General features: G+C 33.9%; 1 protein-coding gene across 2 annotated transcripts in view; it reads left to right on the top strand.

The window, feature by feature from the left end:
* Positions 1 to 22701, top strand: part of CDH9 (cadherin 9) — a 132864-nt gene that overhangs the window by 82620 nt on the left and 27543 nt on the right. For both annotated transcript variants that reach the window (XM_032861913.1, XM_032861914.1), the window contains one exon: positions 15254 to 15548. In XM_032861913.1, coding sequence (XP_032717804.1) covers positions 15254 to 15548 — 295 coding nt within the window. The remainder of the gene's footprint in view (positions 1 to 15253; positions 15549 to 22701) is intronic.

The following is a 22701-nucleotide window of genomic DNA, read 5'->3' as shown; positions in this document are numbered from 1 at the left end:
GTGGTATGCAGGACGTCTTGCCCTAGTACTTCAGAGCTTTAGTCACAGCCATTTCAAGCAATTATTTTTCTGTTGATATTGGATGGAATTGTGGACACATTAGATAGTTTGTTGGATGCCAAAGGCATTTGTTATCTCCCATCACATCAGTGACTGGCTGAGTCCCAGCATGTCCTTTCATTTTATAAACCCAAATAGCTAGTTCCAGAAATCTGACTAAGGCACTGCCTTGGTATTCCATGGCCTTTACAAGCTGTTATCTGCCTTTATAGTTGTTTAAGGAACACCATTTTATAGTAATTTTAAGTCATCATTTACACACAGTAAAAAGCAAAGCTATTCTTAAGAGCTTGATGATGTCATATATGTTTATATGTACTCATACACACACACACTCACACACAAACACATAAGTGACTACCTCTCAGGCTGAGGTATAGACAATCTCCATCATTTCTGAAAGTGTCATTTTAATTTTTCCAATCAATACAGCAATGCTCTGGTTTATATCATCATAAATAAATTTTGCTTGTTTTTGACCTTTATATAAGTGAACTCATAAGTATTTTTAAAACTTTTCTAGTCACTGTAAAGTTTCTGAGATTCATACATGTTGCTGAATACACCAGCATTTTGTTTTTTAATTCTGGGCAGCACTGAATTTTATTGATATACATAACTTATTTATCATTTCTACTATTGGTTATCAGACTATTATAAATAAAATCTACATGAACAAATTTATACAAGTTTTTGAAAGGGGCATTGGCATATATGGATATATTACAAGGAGTACCTACCCTTGGTCTTAGCATAGGTATATAACTGATTTTATTAGAAAGTACAAAAAAGTTTATCAGATCAGTAAAACAAATTACCCTTCAAACTGAACCGTGTTTTTCACAGTCTAAACTTATCAGGTTAACTTTTAATTTCAGGTATTCTGGAATATGTGTAGTATTCCCCATTGAGCTTTCACAGTCAAGCATTTTGGTGAAGAGTAATGCCGTTGAGAACATTCTATAAGTTTACTGACTATTCAAGTATCTACTTTTATGAAATTCCTGTTGTCCTTTGACCCACTTTGTATTGATTGGATTCTTTTTCTTTTGTTTATTGACTTGTAGTATTTTCATATTCATGGAGATGAGTCCTTTGTTGTCATACACTCTACAGTATATGGCTTGATTTTCCCATTCTTTACATGGCCTTTTTTTTATAACTTTGTATTTTTTGTTTTGTTTTTAAATAATATGCTTTATTTCCAGAGCAGTTTGGGGTTTGCTGAAAATGGATCAGAATGTGTGGAGTTCCTTCTCCAATCACACCATGCAGTAGTGTGCTACATTTGTTTCAAGTGACATTAGCAATATTATTACCTTATAACTAATGTCCATAGTTTGCAGTTGACTTCACTCTGTGTTGTACAGTCTATGGATTTTGACAAGTGATTGGTCTTCTGTATTCCCATTACAGTGTCATATAGAGTAATTTGTCTGCCCTAAAAATCCCCCATGTTCTATCTATTCATTCCTCCTTCACTCCTGAATCTGTAGTAACCACTGGTATTTTTATTATCTCTAACATTTTGTCTCTTCCAGAATATCACAAAGTTAGAATCATACAGTGTGTAGTCTTTTCAGATTAGCTTCTTCCACTTAGTTATACACATTCAAAGTTCCTTCATGTCTGTTTTTTAAAGACTTATAATTGATATGCTAAAAGTAGAGAGAATATGGAATATAGAAAATGCTCAATAAAACCATAAAAGGCAGAAAAAGATCAGACAAACAAATAAACAAGAAAGAAATAAAGAACCAGGTATTAAAGGAATATAAAAGGAAATAATTAGAAATATAGTAGATATTAAATCAGCTGCACCAGGCAAACTCATTTTAAATGTGAATGGTCTAAATACACCAATGGTAGAGAAAGTGGATAAAATAAAAATTCAAAACTCCACTATGTTGTCTAAAATCAACCCACTTTAAATATAAAGACACAGACAGATTAAAAGTAAAGTGATGGAGAAAGATATTTCAAGCTAACGGTAATCTAAAGAAAGTTGGAATAGCTGTATGAACTTCAGATGCAGCCAATATCAGAAAAAGAACATTAATCAGGGATAAATAGAAACATTACATGACAAAAAGGTCAGTCCTCCAAAAAGACAGCAATCCTTAACATGTATGTGCCTAACAGCAGAGCATCAAAATACACTGTCTTCCGATGAGTGTATTATAATTTTTATTAAATAAAAATATTATTTTTATTATATTTATCGTTAGCACCTATTGATTTTGTGTAACAAATATTTGCCTGAGTGTCATGAAGTCAAGGTCATACTTTTTCCAAGATTTTGTTTGTTTGTTTCAGCTATTACATTTAAGTCTGTAATATATCTCAAATCAATTAGATCATGTATGGTATGAATGAAGTTTCTCCATTTTTTTAAATACTGATGATCAATTAAATTGCTCAAGAATTTTGAGAATTTGTCCACAAAATTGCATTGGTACCTAAACTCAAGTGACTGTGTATCTGTGTGCTTATTTCTAGATTTTTCATTTTGCTCTCATTTGTCAATTTAATACTTCACTGTCTTCATTACTGAAATACACAGTAAGTTCTGAAATGTAATAACCAAGTTCTCCTACATATTTCTTCTTCAAAATTATCTAGGCTACTCTAGCTTTGCATTCCATGACAATTTTAATTTTAAGTTATCAATTTTTTACAAAATATAAGTGACTGGAATTTTGATACGGAGAGCACTGACTCTATATACGATATATAATACAAGGCATTTTATGTATATATACATATATATGTGGGGGAGGATAGATATAATACAGAGTCTACATCAATAGGCTGTGGACCAGCTACTTTGGTCAACTGCAACCCAATTTAATATATAGTATAACCTGATGATTGTAACACATGTACTTGAAAAGAATGCATATAATGGATATTTTGGGTATTGCACTATAGAAATATTATTATGATTGATTTGGTTAATAGCATTGCCCAAATATTCTATATCTTTATTATTTGTTTTTCTCTTCTCTACTTACTGAAAATAGTATGTTAAAATATCCAAATATAGATATCTGAATGAACTTTGTATTGATACAGCTAGTTTGTATATATATAGATATATATACACACACACAAATTAGTATTCAGTCATATATTTCATTGTTCTGTCAGCTGAGAGATTCTAAAAACACCAACAACCCAATAACAATAAGCATATCTAGCATTCAGATCTTGATTTCTAATGTCATTCTCCAGTAAAAGGAACCAGGGCATCTTGAAAAACTGGCTGATTCTAGGACTAGAACAGAAAATACACAAGATGATTGTGGAATATCTTGTGCTACCAGAAATTAAGGAAATGCACACATGCAAAAACACATAACAAAGAGGGATGTGGCAAAAGGATGCAAGAGTTGACTGAAAGGGCTCCCAATGGGCAAGGCTGAATAAAATTGGAGCAATGAAGTACAGTGGTATTTGACCATAACTCAAAATATAAAATTGAAAAATCCAAGAGTCCAGACTGACATTAGTAAGTAATCATAAATAAGTAAATGGGAGAAAATAAATAGGTCTCCCACGTAGAGCAATTCTGAATGATATATGAAGATATCACCCCTTCAAAGAGGTATAACTCCTCACTCCTTAAATGTTAGCAGAACATAGTGACTTCCTTCTAGAGAATACAGTAAGAAAAGGGAGAAATAAATGACTTTATAGTGGAGACACTGGAAAACCACCAAGCCAACTAAGTTAACATTAACAATGATGTATCATGTTGACAGTATACACCCTTGATATGATGTGATAAAAATTGCACTTTACTACTGTGGTCTCTCTCCAAGACACATAATCCTAGTATAATCATGAGAAAAAATGCAGGATAAATCCCAATAAAAGGACATATTACTAAATACATGACATACTATATCCTTAAAATTGTGGAGGCAATAAAAAACTGTCACAGTACAGAGGAGACTAAGGAGCATAAAGACGGTACGTATATGGATCAGGTAGAAGATGTCAGATAAGAAGTAAAGGACTCTGAATAAGATACAGACTTTAATGAATACTTTGTCAGTGTCAGTTTATTAGTGTAACAAATGTACCATAGTAATACCAGGTTAATAAAAAAGAAACTAGGTGTAAGGTAGATGGGAACTGATTGAGATAGCTTTGTACTTTTTCTGTAAATAAAAAAAATTCTAAAAACATTATCAGTGTATGTGTACAGCACTAGAAGAACATGCTTATTGTTTGTATATTTATTTTTATTTGCTTTAATGATATACAGATAGTATAACATCTCACTGTAATCATCTGTTCTAAAATCTCATAATTTCAATTATATGTATACAATGTATTAGTTTCTTATAAGAAACAAAAGCTAATCATTTCCACAATAAAATCCAACTGCAATTTGGATATGTCTACTACTTCTTTTAGTTTTATGAAAAATGATTCATTTTGAAATTTATTGTTAGTGCCATGAACAATAATGCTTGTTATATCTTTGTGAGATAGTGCCCTGTTTATCATTACGAAGTTTCCTCTGTATCATTTTTAAAAATATGTATATCTTTATTTATTTATTTTCATTAACACATAATGTGTTGTTTCATTTCTTAAAGTTTATTTTGTCTAATATTCATATAGCCCCACATTTTCTTATAATTAGTATTTACAAGGTTTTTATTTCTTTAATTTTTTGCAGTCATATTGAAGACATGATTCTTGTAATCTACATATAATTAAGTACCTTTTTTTTAGTGGATTCTGACATTCTCCTTACCAGAAGTTCTAGCCCACTAATATCAATGTAATCACCAATATGTTTGTGTTTTTAATCTACTGCTGGCTTTCTCAGTTTATGTTTGTTCTAATTATTCTTTGTTTATCTCATTTCTTGTCTTTTTTACAGAAAAATAACTTTGTCTCATCTTTCTCTTTTTTTGACTAATTAGTATTCCACTTTATTTCTACAATTACCATTTTAGCTTTATTTCTTTGTATTATTTAGCACTTGCTGTAAGGATATAAAAAGTTATAAGCATAAAGATAATATGCATCCTTAATTTATTTAAGTCCAACTGGAATATGATGTCATCACCACATAATGTTAAAACTTTGTAAAAGTACAATTCCATTTACTTTGCTATTATTGTTATATATTTTATGTTTACTATGTTACATAAAACTTATAATATATTGATACTATACAAGATTTAAACAGCTGATTTTCTTTAAGGAATACTTTAAAACAATCTTTTAGGGGCGTCTGGGTGGTTCAGGCAGTTAAGCTTCTGCCTTTGGCTCAGGTCATGATCCCGGGGTCCTGGAATTGAGTCTTGCAAGGGGTTACCTGCTCACTCAGGGGGGAGCCTGCTTCTCTCTCTCCCTCTGCCCTCCCCTTCTCAGCTTGTGCTCTCTCTCTCTCTCTCTCTCTCTCTCTCAAATAAATAAATAAATAAATAAATTCTTTAAAAAAAACACACACACAACCTGTTATATTTACCAGCTCTTTGGAAGGCTCCTCATTTCTTTCTTTAGGTCAAGGATTCAATTTAGGATTATTTCCATTCAGTCTAAAGACATTTACTTTAAATATTTTTATTTATTTATTTGACAGACAAAGATCACAAGTAGGCAGAGAGAGAGGAGGAAGCAGGCTCCCCGCCGAGCAGAGTCTGATGTGGGGCTCGATTCCAGGACCCTGAGATCATGACCTGAGCTGAAGGCAGAGGCTTTAACCCACTGAGCCACCCAGGCGCCCCAAAACATTTATTTTGTATTGCTTGATACTTCAAGTAATCATGTCTTACTGACATGTAATGATGTCTTATTACAATGAATTCTCTCAGCATTTTTTTCTCTCAAAATATTTTTATTTATTTATTTGACACACACAGAAAGATCACAAGTAGGCAGAGAGGCAGGCAGAGAGAGAGGGGGGGAAGCAGGTTCCCTGCCGATCAGAGAGCCCGATGTGGGGCTCGATCCCAGGACCCTGAGATCACGACCTGAGCCGAAGGCAGAGGCTTTAACCCACTGAGCCACCCAGTGCCCTCAAAATATTATTTCTTAATGTTTGATGGTTATTTTTATTAAACAATTATAGCTTCCATTTTTCTAATGCAAAATCAGCTGTCTTTCCTAGTCTATTTTTTCACCCTAAATTTATGTCTATTCTTTTGATGCTTTTAAGAATTTTTTAAAAGATTTTATTTATTTATTTATTTATTTATTTATTTATTTGACAGAGAGAGAGAGAGAGATCACAAGTAGGCAGAGAGGCAGGCAGAGAGAGAGAGGGATGCAGGCTCCCCTCTGAGCAGAGATCCCGATGCGGGGCTTGATCCCAGTACCCTGAGACCATGACCTGAACCAAAGGCAGAGGATTAACCCATTGAGCCACCCAGGCACCGCTTAAGAATTTTTTAACCATTATTTCTTTTAGAAAAAAATATTCTGTCATTTTCTTTTCTCCCTTTTGCAACTGCAAGTATACACACATTATTCTAATAACATGTATGTCTGTTAGTAGTTCACTATCAGGATTATCTGTTTCTGCTTCTATTAGAGAGTTATAAATATACACATTTCAAAACACATTCTCCCAGAACTTAATAATTGATTTAGACTACTATATTCTGGGCATTGTAGATGATACAAGGTTCTGTCAAGTCTTGTTTTAAAAACCGTTTGAATGGGCCTATTTTAGTTTGCCTTTTTTTTTTTAAGAAAGAATTCTTATTCTCCTTTTTAAAATTTTATTAAATCCAGTTGATTTTCCTTTAAGTAAGCTCTATACCCAACATGAGCTTGAACTCACGACCCCAAGATCAAGAGTTTCATGCTCTACCAACTAAATCAGGCATACACCCAGTCTTTTTTCCTCGGGATGTATTCTTTACTCACAGACACAGTCCCTTGTCCTAAGACATGACTTTTCTTAATTCCTAACACTTCTAGAACTAAGAACTCTAGGCCAGCACAGCATAAGGTCTAAGGAACGGGGAGTAAAAATTTTGCTAGTGGGTCACTAGGGATAATAGTGAGAGATGCTGCTCCCATTTCCAATCCTTAATTCTTGGACCTGTGAATCCTGCAACAGCACTATTTATTGGATGCTGATTCAGAGCATATGAAGCCTTCAAAAGAAACCCATCCCAGCCCTGCAAGGTATCAGTGCCCAGCTGTCACAGTATCAGGGTCTTCTAAAGGTCACTCCATCATTCTGTCAAATCAGCTGCTTTAGGATCATGGTAAGACCAGTGAATTCCATGAGCATTTACCTATTGCCACACTTGTTTTGATGTAAAGTGATTACCTTTATCAGAATGAATGCTGTGCAGAATACCAAGATGAGGGATAAGACATTCTGTAAGTCTATTGATGGAAATTTTGGCAGAATTACTGTGTGCCAGCAAGGTAAATCCATACCCAGAGTAAGCATCTATTCCAGGAATAAAACAGAAAAAAAAAAAATCATTCCTGCCAGGATGGAAGCAGTCCAGTGTAACTGAACAACCACGAGGAAGCTGGATGATTATGAGGTAATGATACTGGAAGTTCAATGTTGGTCTCTACTGCTGGTACACCAGGTCTCTACTGCTGGTACACCAGGTCTCTACTGCTGGTACACCAGCAGTGACTACAGCCAGACCGTCCTTAGTCAGTGAGTCCATGTTGCTGGGCCCATGCATAACTTCCATTCCCGCCACTCTGGCCACTTTGTTCACGAGCCCATTAGGAAACGACAGGACTGGCTGAGACTCGAGATTGGTCTACACAAAACAGTTATCCTATCCACCGGATTATGATTCCAGGCTGCTCAAGTCACCCCGTGGTGAACATTCACATGGTATATAAATACTTCCATGTTTTTGCACATTCAGAGTGGTGTACCCAGATCTCTCTTTCCCAAATTTCTTTGTCAACAATTTTCCAATAATGTTTCTTCCAAGCTCCTGAACGTCCAGCCAAACCATTAGTGACAGCTCATGAATTGGTATATAATCACAAATCTGGCCATTTTTCTTTCCAAGTAAGTGAACAGGCAGGTGCACTGATGGAAGCTCTGTCCACAGAGAGGCTTATTCTTCATCACTGCCCTTGAAAAATGTTCCAGAAGGGGACTGTAGTGCTACGGCTGTTCATTTTACAGTGATGATTGAATATCATACAGAATTATCTCTAAACCAGGCCCTAGACTCTTCTTTTTGGGTCACCTGATTGAAGGATCTCCTCATGAGGCCATAGGTACAGGCTGGGAAAGAGAAGGCAGTGCAACACGAGGACGGACCGTGGGCATTTGGCCACTTCTTCCTGTAAATTAACTTCTGCTTCCAGGGCATGTGCAGGCATGATGGCACCTGTTTTGATGAGTTGCTGCTGTGCACACTCAACCTAATGGCTTGTTGGGTCAGAGAACATGCAGTTCATGAGTGGTAGCATAGGCTGCATGGTAAGTTGGTGGCCCATGGTTAAATATTGAGTTTCTAAGGCCAGTACCAGGCCAAGAGCTGCTTCTCAAAAGGAGATTATATCCAGAGGATACGTCTCTGCTCCAAAATCCTAAAGGCCAGTGTTCACCTACAGGAGCCTGTCAAAGGCTCCAAGCAACATCTCCATCTGTCCCTGACACTTCAAGCACAGTTGTATCTGTTGGATTATATGGCCCAAGTGGTAGAACAGCTCCCACAGCAGTCCAGACCTCTTGCAGAGGTTTTTCAAGTTCTGGATCCCACATAAAACTAGCCGCTCTTCAGGTGTTGCAGTAAATGGATAGAAATAACATACCCAAATGAAGGAATATGTTACCTCTAGAATCCAAAGAGGACTACAAGGTATTGTGCTCCCTTTCTGGTTGTGGGATGGGACAGATGTAACAATTTATCTTTCACTACAGGATGGGTTTAGGATCCCACTGGGTCTACTATGTGACACACCTCAGATAAAACTCCATCGATTACCTGACTTCCACATACCTCTACTCTTGTTGGCAGATCACACTGATTTTTTGAGTCTCCTGGAATCAATGAGAATTCAGAGCTATTGTCCAGTATTCCCCAAATGTCTGATTATTTCCTTTTTTCCAGTGCACAGTTAGTTTGGTAAAAGACATAGGTCCATTTGGGGAAGGCCAGGAGAAAGACCGAAAGACTAACAGTATGAATGTTTGGGCATGTACCGGGGACATTCCTCAAGGGGACTTCAGCATATCCTTCATTCAAAGGGTATGGGTCTGTAAACCGGTTCAAGTCTGGGGACGGACTAAGGCATCATGACACTGTTTTTACTGTTCAAGTTAGTCTTTTGTTTTCTTGACCTTCAACTCTTCTGCTTTTACAGATCACATGAGAATTTAGTAGACTTCCTATCTATTGCAATTCTAAGAACACCATGATCAACTAGCCAATGTCTGAGTGAGTCTGATTATTCTGACCACTGCTTTGACTCTACTATCCTTTATGGTAATCCTTCTACCTTCCTTCAGGCATCTGAGTGCTGCCACTTGGCCCCAGACACTCTGGGATCCAATTACTCCCACTACATTTAGGTGTCCCATTTCAGTGACTGCATAGCTTCCCATGGTAAGCTATGGCCAATAGAGAGGAATGATCACAGAGCTCTTCAACGATGCTGGATTCCCACACAAATTTATTTCTCCCAGTAGTGGTAGGTTTATTTTATGGACCCTTTCAGCGTGGGTGTATATGTCTTAAAACATTGCAGGCATAATTTAAATTTTTAGCTTATTTTGAGTGCACTTTTTTTTTTTTCCAAATTTCTTAAAAACAAATAACTGTTTTGGTAGCCTGCAACCATGATGCTGTTGATACTGTACAAAAATGATACTATTGGAAAATAACAGCATTTCAAAAACATTATCTAGGATATATTGTGTTATCAGGGTTTCATTCAAGTTTAGAAGAGGCAAGTAAGTTCCTTCCAGGGAGGGAGGACTACTTGGTACATTGAGAGCTAAAGAAAATAACTATATTTGGGTACTCGTATTTCTTTAGGAATTTTATGTGGCTTTTGTTCTATAACAGATAAGCAATATTCATACCATTACTACTTTATTTTGTTTTCATTGATCCTATAAAATTGTTGAGTTTCAGGTTCATGTATAAGAGGTTATTTACAGTTAGGCTATGGTATAATAGATTTTACTATTGATTTCTATCAACTCTAAATGTATAACTTAAAATTAATAATGTACATGACTAAAAACCCCAGTATTTTAAGATAGTATTTTTTTTTCTTAACCTGCATCAGAAAATAAGTATTGTGAATTTTCATTCTCAAAATGGAATCATATAAAGTCCTGCTTTAAAATGTGTGATTTGGGGGTGCCTGGGTGGCTCAGTGGGTTAAAGCCTCTGCCTTCAGCTCAGGTCATGATCTCAGAGTCCTGGGATCGAGCCCCACATAGGGTTCTCTGCTCAGCAGGGAGCCTGCTTTCCCCCCTCTCTCTCTGCCTGCCTCTCTGCCTACCTGTGATCTCTGTCTGTCAAATAAATAAATAAACACTTAAAAAAAAAAAACTTGAGAAAAATGTCAATGGAAATTTTACATACATACACATGAATCAAAATTATTTTTAATTTTTCTGTATACTTCCTTATCAGTTTTCTACGTATTTAACATAATGATAGTATGTCAACCTAAAAAAAATAGCCAGTTACTTTATTACCAAAATTAATGTATTTGGGACTAGCAGTGGAACTCTAATTCAGGATAAGCAAACTATGGCAAGCCATAGGCAAATCTGAGAAGACAAAGGGAAAGTCAGCTTTTATTAAGTTTGAGGAGGAAATCGAGGTAGGTTGTTTTAAACCAAAGTCTGTTGGAGAAGAGCAAGAATTTGAGGTTGTGACAGTTTCTCATTGGCTGCAAGTAGTGGTTAGTGTGTTGTTGCTGGAGCAGGAAGAGATCTTTCTTCTTTTAGGTTATGTATAGGCTGCAAGAGTGGTAGGTGTGGGAGATATATTTTTCTATCTTACTTACATTCAAATACCTGTGGAAACCATTCACTTTTCAAACATTCTCTCTTCATTTAAAGTATTTTGAAGTCTGGAAAAATATTTCACCAGCATGGTAATCATAATCACAACACTTTTCTCTGAAGGATTTTATATTTTATTTTAAATATTCCAAGGAAAATTCCATATGAAAATTGTGCTGCTGGGACTGAATATGGGTTCCAGAGAGAAATTAAATTAGTTACAGGTTTTCAGATTAAGTACATTATCTGAAAATACTGAATTTTACAAGATTTTCAGGATAAGTATGTTTTGAATTTTAATTAAAATACTTGCAACAAAATTATATTATTTTAGTCATTCATACATTAAAATGATTATAATTTAGATTTATGTCTTATTCCTACCTGTTCTAATTCCTGCTATGATATTTTATATATACTAATTTAAATGCCATTTTAAAAGAATCATGTTACATAAAATCACACATTTTATTTTGTTTTGTTTTTTAAAATTTTACTTATTTATTTGACAGAGATCACAGAGAAGGAGGCAGAGTGAGAGGAGAAAGCAGGCTCCCTGCTGAGCAGAGAGCCCAATGTGGGGCTTGATCCCAGGACTCTGAGATCATGACCTGAGCTGAAAGCAGAGGCTTTAACCCACCGAGCCACCCAGGCACCCCAACATTTTTCTCAATTTAAATTGCAGTTTAGTTAACTTGTAGTGTAATATTAGTCTCAGTTTTAGAATTTAGTGACCCAGTACTTTCATAAAATACCAGATGTTCATCACAACAATTGCCCTCCTTAATCCCCATTTTACCCCTCCCCTCATCCACCTCCCCTTTGGTAACCATTAGTTAGTTCTTTATAGTTTAAGCATCTGTATCTTGGCTTTCCTTTCTTTCCCCCTCCATGTTCTTTTATTTTATTCATTAAATTCCACATGTGAATGAAATCATATGGTACACACACACCCACATCTTCTTTATCCATTTAGCAGTCTATGGACATTTGGGCTCTCCCTATAATTTCGTTATTGCAGATAATCTTCCTCTAAACATCAGGGTGCATGTATCCCTATAAGTCAGTATTTTTGTATTCTTTGGGTAAATACCTGATAGTGCAATTGGTGGATCATAGGATAGTTCTATTTTTAACTTTTTGAGGAAACTCTATACTGCTTTCCAGAGTATCTGTGCCAGTTTGCATTCCCACCTATATTACAAGAGGGCTCCCATTTCTTCACAGCCTCACCAACACCTGTTGTTTCTTGTGTTGTTGATTTTACCCATTGTGACAGGTGTGAGGTGATATCTCATTGTAATTTTGATCTGTATTTCCCTGTTGATGAGCAATGTGGAGCATTTTTCATGTGTCTGCTAGCCATCTGTATGTCTTCTTTGGAAAAATGTCCATTCATGTCATCTGCCTATTTTTAAATTGGATTTTTTGTTCTTTGGGTGTTGAGTTATAAGTTCTTAATGCATTTTGGATACTAACCCTTTAACAGAAATGCCATTTACAATTATCTTTTCTCCTATTTCAAAGGTTGCTTTGTAGTTTTACTTATTATTTCCTTCACTGTACAGAAGCTTTTTAGTTTGATGAAGTCACAATAGTTTACTTTTGTCTTTGTTTGCCTTGCCTCGGGAGACACATCTAGTAAGAAGTTGCTAGAGGAAATGTCAAAGAAGTTACTTCTTATGTTTTCCTCTAGGATTTTTATGGTTTTAGGTCTTTCATCCATTATGAATTATTTTATGTATGGTGTAGAATGCTGTCCAGTTAAATTCTTCTGCATGTTGCTGTCCAGTTTTCTCAACACCATCTATTGAAGACTGTCTTTTTCCCATTGGGTATTCTTGACTTCTCATTTGAAGATTAATTGACTATACAGTTGTGTGTTCATTTCTGGGTTTTCTATTCTGATCCATTGATATATGTGTCTATTTTTGTGCTGGTACCATATTATTTTGATTACTACAGCTTTGTAATATAACTCAATATCTGAAATTGTGATTTCTCCAGTTTTGCTTTTCTTTTTCAAGGCTTCCTTAGCTATTGGAGTTGTTTGTGGTTCCATGAAAAGTTTAGGATTGCTTGCTCAAGCTCTGTGAAAAATGCTGGTGGTATTTTGATAGGGATTACATTAAATGTATATAGATTGCTTTGGATAGTATAGACATTTTAACAATATTTTTTCTTTCAATCTGTGAGCATGGAATGCCCTTTCATTTTTATGTCATCTTCAATGAAATCCTAATAATTTAAAAGAAAAATATCAATCTTTCTCTTTTATATTTTACAGTTTAGTGGGCATGGTAAATAATTTCACCAAATGTGTGAGTATCATGATAGGGCACTGAAATGTGCTTTGTAATTACACAGCTGGCATATCTGTTCTAATCTAGAGAATCAGAGAAGTACACAAAAGACTTATGTACTCTGTAATAGTACAGATATGCCAGTAGATATGACTGGCATAGATATATGCCAATAGAACAGATATGCCAGCTGTGTAATAGTACAAAGCCTATTTTAAGTGAGTTATGATAAATATTTAGATAGGAAACAAAGCAGAGAAGGGTAAGAGTATTAAAGGGTAAGAGGAAAATATGCAAACATCAAGTATGAAAGCTGAAACAGGCCCTCTGAAAATGAAGAAGATAGTACAAGGCAAAATAATACAATTGGTCTGTACAGAATGATAATGAAGTGGGTAAAGGTGGCAGAGATGCCTCTGGAGACGAGGATGAAATTATGGAAGATGTATAAATAGGTGGTAGAGTCCAAACAACTAGAACAATAATAAAAATGAAGATTATTTTTAAAAGAATACTATGTCCTTTTAATAGAATAAGTTTAGATTAAACACATATACAGTGTGCCCAATATAACACAAAAATTTGCATGAGACTAACCCAGGTTTGTAAGACTTTAGATTCATGTTTCTGTTGCACCGTAACTTATTGAAGAATTTTACGTTAAGAGGTAACATGACCAGACTTTTAATGTAAAAAATCACCTTCTTTAGAATGGAAAATTGTCTGGAGTAGAGCAACTGGGGAGGAAGACGTCCATTAGGAGATTACTACAGTGGTCCAGATAAGACATCATGGAAGACAAAACCAGGTGACAGCCATAGAGATGGAAACATACAGATGAGTGGGAAAGAGATTTCAGAGAAGAAAAGACTGCATTTGATTATTTTAACATTGGGATTAAAAGTAAAGAGGAATAAAATATGAATCACAAGTTTGTTATTTTGGCTACTATGAAAAACACTAAATAGTCAAAGAATTCAAGGATGGAATGGGACATCAAAGAAATAGGTGGATGTAATGGGATTTGTGAGTATATGATGAAAGACAACATACAGGGATAGGCTAGTTAAGAATCAAGTTTCAGAATAGTGTTAGATTTGAAAAAAAAGTTAAGATCTTTTCTAATTCCTAAATTTCTGTGAATATATGATTTATTTGTTTGTTTTAAGTACTCAATGGACAGCCTCTTTTTAAGATAGGTATGTATCAGAAGAAGAAAGATAATTTATGAAAAAAAATATTTATATGGCCAGTGGAAAAGCCCTGTTTTTTTTTTTTTGGTATCAATTGGATTTTAAATATGCCTATAAATATGTCAACTTCCAAAAAATGTGAGAACATCATGTTTAAAAGTGTACTTTCCCGAAGTCATACAGAGAAGAATCTTCGAAATTAAAATTAAAATTCTCTCTCTGATGTCTCTGAAGACAGAGCCTCTGATTCTACAAACAATATCATACTGAAGGGAGGTAAAATCAGTTTACAATTATGGTGGTATTCTAAACATCAACAAAAGTTCAAAATGTCTCACATCATCTCTTTGAGTTGAATGATGTTAAATGTAATCAGGAGTATATCTACCCCAGTTCTAGATTTATGGATCTTTTTTTCTTGTTTATGTACATCTTTGAACCATTCAAAACTTTGTTTCAAAAGATATATTCATTTTTATCTTACTTTAAATTTAGCCCCTTATGATGTATAAATATAGTTATTTAAAATTTTTGAGAGTGATAAAACTGAAATGTTTAGTATTCTCACACTGAAACTTAAGATAACCATTGTAATCATTGTTTCCATGATATTATGGCGATCCATTGATATGTGCCAAAATTATTTTTTTTCTGTAATAACAATGCATATATTTATAGAACTTTTCTTTTCTGCCTCTCTGAAGCTTCACACTGACCAAGATAAAGGAGATGGAAATTTAAAATACATATTAACAGGAGATGGGGCTGGCAGTCTATTCGTTATAGATGAAAATACAGGAGATATTCATGCTGCAAAGAAACTAGACAGAGAAGAAAAATCCCTATACATTCTTCGTGCCAAGGCTATAGACAGAAAGACTGGGCGGCAGGTGGAACCTGAATCTGAATTTATTATTAAGATCCATGATATCAATGACAACGAACCAAAATTCACAAAAGACTTATACATTGCCAGTGTTCCTGAAATGTCTGGAGTCGGTAGGTATATGTTATTCCACTTAACGTCTTTGTTTGTTTGCTAAGGTGATTATTACGGACATACGGTTAATGTATGTAGCCCCTTCCAAGATAAGAATTATGTATAACTGAGGTACTCAATAAACATGTTGATTGAAAAAAAATTATATATATCTGAAGACTACTATTGAAACTATCTCACTTCTAATTATTTTCAATTTTAAATATTTTAATAATCCCTGCAATGTTGTGACTTATACCTAAAATGCTATCTAAAAATATGATCTAAAATATGATGACTGAGGACAGTTATTCCATTGCATTTCAAGCAACATCTTTACCTTTATTCAACTGCCATTCAAATGGCAGTCAAGCTGAATGTATTTTCGCCTGAAATAAAAAAGGGATATCAAATAGTGTCAGCAGTTTTGGACAGTTTTGGGCAGTTTTGCTTGCATTATTTTGCATAACAACTAACCTTGCATTTGACAAATTTCTTTTGATCATCTCATTTGATCACTGAAAGAACTTCATGTGGAAGGCATGGGAAATAGAACTTTAAATCCCCATTCTGTTAATTAGGAACTCAGGATTCTGAAAGATTAAGTAACTGAATTAAGATCAAATAACCTAGTAGCATAATAACAATATGCCAAGTCTTTTAATGTTATTTTAGCTGAGTTCCACTACTGAATAATATTTTATTATGCAAACTGAAAAAATTATTTCATTTTTAAAGGGTCCTCATAATTTTAAATATTATTTATTATGCAATTTTTATCTGCATGTGTAAGTTTAGATTTGTTAATGAGATAAGAATTAAGTCATAACATGTTAAAAAAGAAGTGATATAAACTTACTATAATATCCAAATTATACAACCAATTTTCAAAATGTGATAGTTTAGTTGAATATTATTTCAAAATTAGTTTTTAGTGATTAACTTTGAAATTATTATAATTAATCATGTTTCAGTCTAAAATGGTTTCTTTATGAGGAAAACCAAACTTATATCTACTTTTACTGAGTTAATGATACAAAATTATTTCTTAACTATGTGTGTCATCTAGCCAGAAGAACCAGGGGTTTGTAAAGAAGTTATTTCCTCTCAATGCAATTGAAATCTCATCTATCTGAGAAAAGTGCAGTTCAATTGCCTTTTCAGATATTCATTCTAATAATATGAAAGGGAGTTATCAGATTAGACAGGAATCCTATGAAATCAGAAAGCCTAGGATGAAATATGAGTGGTTGTGTTTTCTTTAACATTTTAAAATATCTGCTAGCCTGGTATAGTTCCATGGAAAGTACTGGATAGGTTCATATAGGTCGACCAGTGGGCTGAGGTAGGTATGTATCATGATCTCTTAATGGCTTATATTTTCAGATGAGGATACATCTAAATTTATACTCTCTATTTCAACTTCCTATTGATGAGCATTCTAAAGTAGTTTGGTTTCCTGGTTAAGACACTTTAACTTTTATAAAACATTATTTTTTATTCTGTTTGTATGTTATTTTCCCAGATATTTTTTTAAAGATTTTATTTATTTATTTATTTGAGAGGGAGAGAGATTGAGAGGAAGAGAGATAGAGAGTGTGAGCAGGTGGAGGAACACAGGGGGAATGAGAAGAAAAGGGAAAGAATCCCAAGCAGATTCTGCACTGAGGGATTGGTCTCCATCTCATGATCCTGAGACCATGATCTGAGCCAAAACCAAGAGTCGAATGCCTAACCGACTGAGCCACCCAGCATGCCTACTTTGTCAGATATTTTGATACTTAATAGTACAAAAGCTTTCATTCATCCTTCTGGAAATAGATTTTATATACCTATAGGAATAAAAAGTAGAACTTTGATGACAGGTATTTAACTATAATACATTTTGATAATAACTGACTTAGATTTGAATAACTTTTAAATTTTTCAATAATTTTTCAATATTTTTTTCAATATTTTTCGATAAAAATTTTTCAATAATTCAAAGAATTACCTCATTTTAAAAACCAGAATATTTACTTATCAGACTGTTAATATTGAAAGTCAAATAACCTGTATTTTCCCCATATTATTTTGTGCTGTTTAATGGAATATTACCTCTCTACTCTGTGTATTCCTATCATCTACCTAATTCAGATATATTCTATTTCATTGCTTTATTAATATTTATCAAGTATGTAATAAGAGTAGCACTGGAATAAGTACTTGAATATTTTATTAAAAATAAAAGACTTAAGTTGTTCAATACCCATAATAATATACAGAATACATAAGTTTATACATGGAAGAAGGCCTGCAGATTACCTTTTCCAAAAAGCCCTTCCTGTAAGGCAATCTATATTTCATTTATATAAACTTTAAATTGTGGGCAGTACAATTTCTGGTTATTGCAAGCCTTAAAAATGAGAATTGAGGTCCTTGTCGATGGCACTTCTTCTGTGTCTACAATTCCAACAAAACTGAAAAAAAGAAGAAACATATAGAAGGTAGCTATATTGCTCTGGTTGCAGCTTTTCATATCAATAAAAGAAGATTTAAAAACTACCAGTAAATCTTGGGGTATCTGGGGGGCCCATGTGGTTAAGTGTTGACCCTTGGTTTTGGCTCAGGTCATGATCTCAGGATCCTGGGTTGGAGCCCTGTGATGGGAGTTGGCTTAAGTGTCATTCTCTCTCTCTCAAATAAATAAATAAATAAAATCATAATAATAAATAAATAAAAACTACAGGTAAATCTTGATCCTATTTATGGAAGATAGTTATTATTATTACTAAGATTGGCATCACTGCATTAATTTCTTCCTGTTTGGCCCACAGACAGACTTCATATGTGTGATTATTTTTAAATATCAATGCATATATTATACACAAATACACACACACATACACACGCACAAAAGATACCATATTACCCCTCTTCTAATAAATAAGTAAAAATCAGCTCAAAAGAGGTAAACTGACTTGCCCCAAAACACACAATTTATTACTATACTAGTTATAAAAAGAGAAAAAAAAGGTTAATAAAAAGCAGGGAAAACTAGATAATTTTAATGCCTTAGTATTTTTCCCCACTCTAAAATACTTGTGCTTATTATGGAAAACTTCTAATTTTATGATATTCTTAGTAATTCCTCAAAAGAAGCAGTTTTCTTTTTTAATTTAAATTCAGTTAGCCAGGGGCCTGGGTGGCTCAGTGGGTTAAAGCCTCTGCCTTCAGCTCAGGTCATGAGCCCAGGGTCCTGGGATCCAGCCCCACAACAGGCTCTCTGCTCAGCAGGAAGCCTGCTCCCCGCTCTCTAACTGCCTGTCTCTCTACCTACTTGTGATCTCTGTCTGTCAAATAAGTAAATAAATAAAATCTTAAAAAAAAATTCAATTAGCCAACATATGATACGTCATTAGTTTTTGGTATAGTATTCATTGATTCATTAGCTGCGTAAAATGCCCAGTAGTCATAACATCATATGCGCTCCTTAATGTCCATCACCCAGTTAGTTACCCCACAGCATTTTTTTCTTATTTTATTCTTTTAATTCAAATGCCCTTATCAATAAAGTTAAATCCTGAAACAGAAAGGGGAGTGACTGCATTTTACTTTAAGATTTTAGATCTATTGGGGTGGCTGGGTGGCTCAGTGAGGAGCCACTGCTCCCTGCTCAGCAGGGAGTCTGCTTCCCCCCGACCCCGCCTGCCTCTCTGCCTACTTGTGATCTGTCTGTCAAATAAATAAATAAAATCTTTAAAAAAAAAAGATTTTAGATCTATTAATGTATAAAATATCTAAATAAAAAGTCTATTAATTATACATATAAATAAAATATATATTCATATTATATATATTTATGTATATAAACAATACATATTTTATGTATATATATATATAATATATATATTTTATCAGAGGGGGAAACGAACCATGAGACTCTGTGAACTCTGAGAAACAAACTGAGGGTTTTAGAGGAGAGGGGGTGGAAGGTTGGGTGAGCCTGGTGGTGGCTATTAAGGAGGTCACATACTACATGGAGTACTGGGTATGGTACATAAAGAATGAATTTTGGAACACTGAAAAAATAAAATTAAAAAACATATATCTTTTAAATTATATTTTTGCATATAACTCTGTTTAAAGGAAAATTAATATTAACTCAGTATAATTTTGTAGATGTAATTGTCTCGTTTTTACCTATACAAAAAACTAAATGGTGATACTTGAGAACTTTTTCAAGCTGTGTGTAACCCATATACTAAGAGTTAAAGCCCATACATAATCAAATAATAAAGAATGCTTCTTGATATCCTCCAATATTCTCCTCCATATCGTCCCCTTCCCTGTTTATTTTTTTCCTAATTGTGTCCTTTTTGTTCCTGTCTCACCAACTCCTCTCCTTGTTTATTTATCCCTCTACCTCTGGTTCTGTCAAAACCACATGCCATATTCCATTGTGTTTCTCAGAATCACATGCTTCTCTCCTTTTCAAAAGTTAAAATCAAATGATTCCAATTGTTGAAATCTGAAATGCATTAGCATTTTCTCATCAGAACACATAAACTGGACAATATATAAGGATATATAATGAAGAAAAATGAGATACACTGATTTAAATATTTATATTTAAATATATTTAAATATCAAATATTTATGGCAGATCCCATAGATATTCTTTTTATTTTTTGTGGTCATCATACTTCGATTAAAGATTATCTATCACCCTTCCATATCTGCATGCATTCATTTTCATCTAGGCAATGTCCTACTGTGTAAATTTGCGGGGTTTGATGCATACTTTCTCATAGACTGGGTGTTTCCCAAAACCAGTCTTTCAAAAACTTACCCAGTTCCCCTTCACACCATCTCCTCAACAAGAAATCCCTCTGTAAATTTTCTCAAATCACACATAGAACTCACCAATGAATCCCTTATGACTTAATCCAAGCCACTAAGCGTTCATTGCCTGTGGATTCAAGAATGTATCTAATCATAGCCAAATGCCAGACAAGCCCTTTAGTGAAGTAGTTAGAATACTGCTTCTTTCCTCAGACTGTCTAGGTTGATCTCTATCACCTTTTCTATCACCTTCTATCCCTTATCACCTTCTAGATGTGTGGCCATGAGCAGCAACCTCTCTATGTCTCAAGGCCTTCATCTCATGCATCTCCTGAGAATAAAGTAATCATGTAAATTAAGGGCTGAATATTTTGCCTAGCCTACCTTAAGTGTTCTGTAAATGTTCATTCTTATAATGACTCTCTGCTAGAAACTGTGCTGGGCTTCAAAGATAAAATGTTGAATAAAATAGACATGGGCCCTGCCTTTGAGGAGTTTACACACAGGACAAACCTACAAATAACAAATACAATAAATTTGTCATTCAGGCTTCACTCTAAGTTATTTTTTAAATCTTTGTTCAATGTAAAAGTGAAACACTAATTTTAAATTATTGAGAATAAATGAAAATTATAAGTATTTCAGAAAATTCAGAGGGATATAAAAATCACAATCTTTTAATCCATCTTTATAATAAACACAATTATAAAATCTATGCATTTTATATATATATAGAAATAGAAACTACTTTCTAATTTTATTACTAAATAGTATTAACTGTGCAATAAGTTTATGAAAAAAATACAACCTATGAAATAAATACAGTATCTATTCCCTAAAGTCCAACACACTAGGTATTCCTATTTTCTTATTCTACCATTAGAAATATCACAATAATATGCTGTCAGTGTTCATCAGTGTTTAACAGCATTCCTAATCATTACCATGATTCTAAGGGAAGGGACAGTACTAGTACTATATGAGTGTTTATAACATTTTAGTCACATTCCAAGATTGATTTTTATTCTTTAGATTAAATTTTTTGTCTTTTTTAGGTCAAGTATTTTTGGATATGTTCTAAGATCACATACCCACAATAAAAGCAAACAACAGAAAACAAATTTAACAACAAAACATACTATTAAAAGTGTCAAAAGATATAGAGGAGTATTTTTACCTGTTTTCACTATGAAGTGACATCCACAGTAAAAGAAAAATGAAACTGGTAGCAAATACATGTCATGAAATTGATGAATTAACCACCTGCATTTAGCATATTGATTACACTGAATAATTCATATTTCAAATAATCCTCAACTATGAAAACAATTCTTATTCTAACGAACATATGTTCACATAGGTTTATGTAAAAAATTCAATATAAATCAGAAAACCACTTTAGTTTAACTTCTTAATGTTATTGCGGGGAGGTGGAGATCACTTTATTACTTCTGCTTTGGCCTGGATAAGATGGGAGGGGGTGTTTTCTAAATGACAAAGGAGAACAGCTAGGATCCACCGTGTAAGTCACAGTGTGTCCTCACACAGGATGTACCAAGTATCAATTCAAGGCCTCAAGAGAAAGAGCTCAAGTTCTCTTGTTAATTAATTTTGAAAAAACCATAAAAAGACTGCTGCAAAATTCATGTGTTAGTATTCAGATACATTGATGGGAAATGAGGTGTTAGTTTAATCTTAATGTACAATTACTTAATTTTTACGCTTTGCATAAGCATATACATGCAAATTTTGAGAAACATTCACTACAAGTCAAAGAGACAAGCTCTGAGTGTGTAACATATGAGATGTTCAAGTAGGAGACACAGCCAAGATGGAACTTGCCCTGTGCTAAGGAATTTTAAAATCTATGTAAGAATCCGAGTCAAACTTTGGAAAACTTACATGTAGTATACTAGAAAATGTCATATAAACTCATTTTGCCCAGGGGATACATAGTAGGCTTTAGTTAATAGTAGTTTTACAATCATACTTTGAATCTTTATAGTGATTAGGGAAATATTAGAAAAGCCCATTACTTTAAGCTCCTGAACCTAGCACCTAAAAAATCCTTTTATCTTTTAAAGACAATTTATGATAAAGTAAAAAGAGAATGGTTTAAGTTTTATAAAATAAAATTAAACAGATATTAGTATTAAATTACAGTCTTGTATGTGACAGACCTGTATACTTTCTTAATTTTGAGGGGAAGTATCTACTAATTTCATTATGCGCAGCAAGTAATAGGTAGCATACCAATAAATACAAACATATATGACTTTGGTAACTACATTTTATAGGGAGACACAGATGCTTAATAATCATTTATATCTTAAACACAAAAATTACAGG

The sequence above is a fragment of the Lontra canadensis genome, unplaced genomic scaffold (genome assembly GCF_010015895.1).
Source record: "Lontra canadensis isolate GAN:19392208 unplaced genomic scaffold, GSC_riverotter_1.0 scaffold22, whole genome shotgun sequence".
NCBI lineage: Eukaryota > Metazoa > Chordata > Mammalia > Carnivora > Mustelidae > Lontra > Lontra canadensis.
This window is presented reverse-complemented; position numbering and strand designations above follow the sequence as displayed.